Source organism: Nannospalax galili, unplaced genomic scaffold, assembly GCF_000622305.1.
Source record: "Nannospalax galili isolate Female #2095 unplaced genomic scaffold, S.galili_v1.0 scaffold49, whole genome shotgun sequence".
NCBI lineage: Eukaryota > Metazoa > Chordata > Mammalia > Rodentia > Spalacidae > Nannospalax > Nannospalax galili.
Window position 1 is genome coordinate 1,371,254 of NW_008359444.1, and position 7,118 is coordinate 1,378,371.

The following is a 7,118-nucleotide window of genomic DNA, read 5'->3' on the forward strand; positions in this document are numbered from 1 at the left end:
AGCTCTATAGCCCAGGCTGGGGGATGGGGCTTAACGGTGAGGATAGGGAAACCTCTTTCTGCCCAGCCAGTCCCTGTCCACAGGCATCACCAGGCCTGCTGACTCACGCCAGGCTAGATTCAGACACCTTTGCCTCAGTTTTGGCATATTTGGATTTGAAAATATTTTAATACAAAAGGGTTGTGAAAATTCCTCCAAAATCAATTTTCTTTTACACCTTTATGGTTTTGGAGCCTCAACAGACAGGGATCAGCTTTAAAAATGAAATAATATCATCCTGTCCTCCTTTCAGAGAAATGCTTTAATGTGAGTTGTCTGAATCTGTTGGAAGCAAGCAGCAAACCTTGGTCGGTTGTCTCTTTAAATCGACTCTGCAGTGTGACCGGCAGCCAGCGGCCGGGCTGGGAAGAACCATTCCGGCTCTGCCGCAGGGAGCCGGGCCACCGCGCTGCCGCCATCCGCGCCTCCCCCAGTCCCCATGGTTACAGCTCCTGCTTCCCGGCCGGTCCTTCGTCCCCTGGCTGCCTCTGCAGAAGGCAGACGCAGGCGGCTGGCATCCCCCAGCCCAGAGCTGGAAGCTGCCTGCAGAGAGCGCATTGGATGCCTGCTCCTCCTGGCTCTGACTCACTCCCTCCGGGTGCAGAGCTCCGTCCCCAGCGCTGCTGTCCACAGTCCGCCAGGCTGCAGCCCTACAATCTGTTGATAACTCCACTTGCAAGCTCCAAGGTCCAATCTAAAGCCTTTCGTCATGGAAAGCTGTTCCTTGGCACGAGGAACATGTCACATCTCGCCTGTGAGAGACGTGAGACCTGTGCCTCTCCAGCTGCTTTTACCAAAATAGGTGAGAAGTTTGGAGGCTTAGTCCTGGGGTCTGGGTTGGGGGCAGCATTCTGGTCAAGCTGCTGATCAGCCACAGTGGCCACTCATGAGGGTCATTTCGGGGGCAGAAACACTGCCGGGGTGAGGCCATTCCTGCTGTTGGGAAGGCAGATTCTGAACAACTTTGGGTAAGTCTGGGGCTTGGAGCCCCCAACAAAACCTTGCAGCTCTAACACAGGCAACGGAATCCATGCTGGAGAAGCCAGACCCCAAGGTCCAGCCACATCAGGCAGCAGAAGGTGCTGCCTGGGGGTCTGGTTGGGCACTGGAAGATTAATTCAGGTTTATCTAATTCTCTTGTTTTAAACTGACAGACATGTTCATCTGGCTTGTGCAGCCTGAAATGACTGGATAGCGCTGTTGCATTGGGATGGTGAGCAGAGATTGCTCGGGGGGTAGCATTTGCCAGCTGTCAGGTTCCCTCCCAAGTCCTCAAAGCTCAGGTTGTTGCCACCTCCCCAGATGCCTCAGATGGAGCCTGAGCCAGGGACTCTCACAGGCTAGACAGGTTGATAGGAGCCAGGAGAGGGAAAATTTGGGAAAGGGCTGGGCGCTCACTGAGGACACCTGGGTGCTGACCCATAACCAGCAAAGGGCTGGGAGGACCCTCTGCTCACACTCTGACCATCCACTGTCTTTGCAGGTGGGTCACCCCACAGATCCTCGGTCGACCCATCACATTCATCCTGAGGTAGCCTGTCCAGGATCTCAACCGTGACTACTTTGGGACTTGACCTTCCAGGTGGCCATGGAGGCTAGCGGGGGAAAGGGCACAACATAGTGGTCTCTGCCAGCAGCCCCACCGGTGCTCTTGCCTTCCTAACTCTGCAGAGCTCATGGTGAGTACATGGCCCATGGGGCCAGCAGTTTAGGGTACCCTGTCATTCTGGCCAGACCAAGAGGCTGCCACCTCTGATGAGGGAGGCCTGAGCAGGAAAGTAAGTTGTGGGGTGGTTAGGCAGTTAGCATCCATCCTGCATGCACTCAGTCCTGGGGTGGGAGAACTCTATGAGGGCAATGCTGAGGGCAGCAAAGCCTGGCTGCCCTGGGTCTCAGACTGCCTGCCAGGGTATGTCTGCCCCTGGATCGCTGGCTGCCTGGCCATGTTCTGTCTGCTCACTGGCTTGCTTAATGCCGTTCATACTAATTAGCTGCAGGCACACGGCAATGTCGAATCATTTAATCCACAGAGTGGCATCCATCCATGGGGCTCTTGTCCATGCCCTGGGAAACCTCGTCTGGCCCTAAGCAAGGATTCCTCCCACTCAGGGCACCTCAGCCAGGTCATGAGCCCTTCCCACTGTCCCTGCTCCTCAGAAAGTCAGAGGGCTTATACAGCTGAGGCTACAACAGGGGCAGGGGGTGTGAGGGTGTTTCTCTCACTAGAAAGGGGTAGGGACAGTGTGGTCAGTCGGTTGGAACAGCATCTGAGACTTAGTGGGGCCCTTTCTGAAGGCTCCCACAAGCTTTTATTATGGTTGCTGCATGTTGGTCTCCAGAAAGACTGACAGCCGAGTAATTAATGCATTGTATGTGCTCGTAAGGGACAGCTGACAGGGGCCGCTCAGGCTGGGGTGCGTGCCGAGAATGCCGATGACCAGCAGGACAACACATCCACAGCCCAGACATGGACATGGGCGCCTTGGTGCAGACCTGTGTGTCTGCCCAGTAAGGAGCATTCTGTCTGAGTCACTGCCTCCCTTGCTTCTTGTTCCATTCAAAATGCCCAACAAGGAGATGCCTGATTCCCAGATCCACATCACCTTAGCTCTGCTGCTGGCTGAGGCAAAGGTTATGTCCATGCTTCTGACCCCCAGCAAGGTTACCTGTTCCAGGCACTAGCTGCTCTCAAAGGAGAGCAAGCTTGGGCATGGGGTTCTCTTGGCTTCTGACCCTGTCCATACTGACCCCCAGGTACCACACCCAACATGGCTGTCAGCCATGGAATGGTTTGTGGCTTCCCTCCTCAAACTCACAATGTTTTCAAAATGGAAACTTGCCCTTGGTAGATGACAAGTGAACTGACTGGTGCTTCAGGAGGCTGTGGGGTGGTTACAGTGTCCACTCTATGGAACCCACTGGACAGGATTCAACCGCCCAGCCCAGCCCCTCCTGTCCCCCTCCTTGTGAGCCCCTGGTCCTTACCTTCACTCACCTCCCTATGCAAGAAGTGCCTGTCCTCTGCTCCCTCTACCTCCATGCACAGGACCCACAGCAGTTGCCAGCAGCCCTGTGGGGACCCCTGTTCCACACAAAGGTCGTGCCAGGACCCAGCAGCTCCAGGCAGCCCATCCAAGAGCCCATACCATAAAAGCCTTCCTGTCAACTTGGCCTGGAACCTGTGGAGTTTTGGGGGTTTTATCATTAACCAACAGCTTGCAGGTGAGAGTATTTGAGAAACTCAGAAGTGTGAGATGGTCCATCTAAGGTGCCATACCTTCTGTATGTCTATAGAGTGCGGTACAGGTGCTGTAATTCATGTGGGACCCAAAGACAGGAAGGACAGTGGTTCTAAGCATGCTTGGCCTTAGGTGTTGCTCCATGGCCTCCTACAGAGTGCTTACTGGAACTTCCTAGACACCTTTCCAGCAGCAAACCACCTTCTTTCTCCCAGGAGTAAGACACAACTGGTAGTCTTCTGAACCACATGCCAGGGCTTGAAAGAATACTGGGGTCAAGCCTCTTTGCTTCAAGCTTATCTGTGTCCCTGCCATGTTCCTCCCCCTAGACATAATCCTTGTCTGATTATCCCATATGACCAGGCACCAGGTCACATCCCCCTATCCTGTACAACACACATCCCCAATGTGAAGCTGAGGGTATCTCCACCCTGCCCAGGGCATCTGTGTCACAACAGATAACAAAGTCAGAAACAAACCAACTTGTTTCTGCACTAGGCGCTACTGCTTAATTCCAGCAGACACCCAGACACAAATGGTTTTGCCCTCTGTCACCTGTGATTCTCCTACTAGCACCGAGAAAGTGTACTCAAAGGGGACAAAGTGATGCCTGTGAATGACAGAAATGTTCAGCTTTTGCTTTCTCTCTGCCATTCCTTGAGAGCATATGAATCTGGTGGACCAACTAAGGCACTTTCTCCGCATAGTAGAGATAGTTCTGGTTTGCCTAGCAACCAGGGGTGAGGAACTAAGCAGGAGAATAGACTGATGTGACAGACATAGTTTGTTGTAGTGTGGAATCTCCTGGTCTGGGGTGTGTGGTATGGGGTGTGTGGTATAGGATGGTGTGGTATGGGATGTGTAGAATGGGGTCTATGATATAGAATGGTGTTGTGGATGTGTGGTATAAAATGGTATGGTATGTGATGTGTGGTAAAGAATGGTGTGGGTGGAATGTGTGGTGTGGGTATGTGATATAGAACAGTATGGTGTGGGGTGTGTAACATAGAATGTCATGGTAAGGAATGACGTGGTGTGAGATTGCATAGTACGGAATGCTGTGGTGTGTGATAGTGTAGTGTGGAGTGCTGTGGTACAGTATGGTATAGTGTGAAATGCTGTAGTGTAAGATGGTGTACTAAGGAATGGTGTGGTATGAGATGGTATAGTGTGGAGAGCTATGGTGTGGGATGGTGTAGTGTGGAAAGCCGTGGTGTGGGATGGTGTAGTGTGGAGAGCTGTAGTGTGGGATGGTGTAGTGTGGAGAGCTGTGGTGTGGGATGGTGTAGTGTGGAGAGCTGTGGTGTGGGATGGTGTAGTGTGGAGAGCTGTGGTATGGGATGGTATAGTGTGGAGAGCTGTAGTGTGGGATGGTGTAGTGTGGAGTGCTGTGGTGTGGGATGGTGTGGTATAGAATGCTATGGTTCGGAGAGCTGTGGTATGGGATGGTATAGTGTGGAGAGCTGTAGTGTGGGATGGTGTAGTGTGGAGTGCTGTGGTGTGGGATGGTGTGGTATAGAATGCTATGGTTTGAGATGGTGTACAGTGGGAGGGTGTGATATAGGATGGTATGGAATAAGATGACCTGAGTGAGATGGGAAGGAGTAAAATGGCCTTATGTGATGGGGTACTATGGGATGACAGTGTGGAATAGTGTTGAATGGCACAGTGTGGGGTGGCATGGGGTAGGATGCTGTGACGTGGTGTTGTTCCTGGTTACCAGTAATTTCAGTATCTGAGTCTGGCTGATCAGGTGTTACTCTTCTCTTTTGGTTGTCACAGTGCTGTGGCTTTGCCTTAGTGTGAGCACTGTTAACTGCAGCAGCAGCAGCAGTGAGGACTGGGGCTCTCACAGAGAACTCACTTGGCCCTTACTTGTTGTGGCTCAGGGCTGACCTCACTGCCATTCGAATGGTCCTTAGCTGCATTTGACAGGGGACCCAAGTCCTTGTTTGGGGTTGAGGATCCTGATACACGGTGCATTCAAATACCCCTTGGGTATGCTGTTTCCTTTTCCACGCCTAAGTGCACATTCAAAAGAGATATGATGTGGGCTAGCAAACTGTAAAAGCCTGACAACCTGAGCTCAAGCCCCTAGAACCCCACATAAAGGTGAAAGGAGGGAACTGACTCCACAAAGTTGGCCTCTGATCTTCACACATGCATGGTCGCACACACACACACACACACACACACACACACACACACACACAGACATACACACACACAATAAAATACATTTTTTTTTGGTCTTTTTGAGACAGGGTCTCCCTGTAGCCCCAGCTGTCCTGAGTAATCGTGATGGAATTTAAAATTTTTTTAATTTAATTTTTTAAGACGCACTGGAAAGGTATGTGGAGGGAGAGACCCCAGACTCTGCCTCTGCTGTTCTATGGAGTGCAGACAGTCCCAGGGGAACTGCCTTTCTTCCTACAGTGCCCTGGTCAGAAGGCTGGAAGTGGAGCACTCTCTGATGCACAAGAGAAGCTCTACCTATGTGAGGCCAACTCTAGGAAGAATCAGGACTGAGGTCAATAGTGAGTGAGGAGATAGAAAGACACTGAATTGTGAAACGTGTATGTGGTAGTCTTGTTTCAGCCTAGCGAGGCCCTGGTGGTCAGGAGTTGATACCATGCCTGCCTCCTCTTACAGGCACCTGAAAGACCATTGTGTTTCAGAACATTTGCATTCTGGGTTGTTCTGTTTTGTTTTTGGTTGCTTGGCTGGCTTTTATTTGTGTGTGTGTGTGTGTGTGTGTGTGTGTGTGTGTGTGTGTGTGTATTTTGGTCTTTATAGGGGTTTTGTAGGCTTGTTTGCCTGCTTGCTTTTTATTCAGTCAAAGATCTAGATGACTAGAAACTTCTCAAAGCTATCATTCTCTCAGATGATCCCTTGCCATCTCCCCAACACTCCCCTTGAACTATGCACACTAAGCAAGCCATTAGCCTAGAAAGAAAATCTTCAAGATACTTTTCAACATGTTTTTCTTCAAATCTCTTTATGATTTCATCAGCCCATGTATCCCTCCTAAAAGAAAATCAAACAAACTATATTTATATAATGTCTAGTTGGTGTTTTGAGTGAATAAATGACTGTCTTTCCCCCAACAATATTCCCACGAAAGACTGATCAATCTGTAAGACTAAATTATCATTGAAAAGACAGACAAGGACATACATCAGGCTCTAATAAAACCAATCTGGGTTGGCACAGAACCAAGAAAAAAAGGAACCAAGAACAAGAAAAGTAACCAAGCCAGTGGCTCATGCGGGTAATCCCATCACGTTAGAGGCTGAAACAGCTATAAAGTGAGACCCTGTCTCAAAACAAAGCAAAACAGCTGGGTGTAGCACACCCATTAGGGAGGCACAAGCAAGTGGGTCTCCGTGAGATTTAGGGCAGTCTGGTCTACATATTTCACATAGCTGGGGCTATAGGGAGACTCTGTCAAAAAAAAAAAAAAAAAAACTCCCCCAAACCCCACAGTGGGTGATGATAAGGAAAATGAAATGATGGCTCAGTAGTAAGAGTGCCTGAGTTCAAATCCCCTCCATCCATGTAAAACATCAGGCATGGCCACATACATGCTCCTATAACCCCAGCACTGTGTGGGACAGAGACAGAAAGATCACTGGGGCTTAATGGCCAACAGGATAACTCCAGGTTCAGTGAGAGACTATTTCAAAGGATTAAAGCAGAGTGACAGAGCAGGAAATCTGACATGCTTATGTGTTCTCTGCACACCTGCAGGAGTGCATGTACCTGCACACAAATGTGTACATATATACACATATACCCCCCCACACACAATTAAGGAAGGAAGAAAGGGAGGAAGGAAGG

At 50.3% G+C, this 7,118-nt stretch overlaps 1 protein-coding gene across 1 annotated transcript in view; it reads left to right on the forward strand.

The window, feature by feature from the left end:
- The first annotated feature begins 263 nt into the window (after nt 1-263).
- The window catches only part of Adgra1 (adhesion G protein-coupled receptor A1), a 39,824-nt gene continuing 32,969 nt past the window's right edge, over nt 264-7,118 (forward strand). The window contains exons 1-2 of the mRNA XM_008823161.2: nt 264-841; nt 1,523-1,718. Coding sequence (XP_008821383.1) covers nt 1,716-1,718 — 3 coding nt within the window. The 5' untranslated portion in view covers nt 264-841; nt 1,523-1,715. The remainder of the gene's footprint in view (nt 842-1,522; nt 1,719-7,118) is intronic.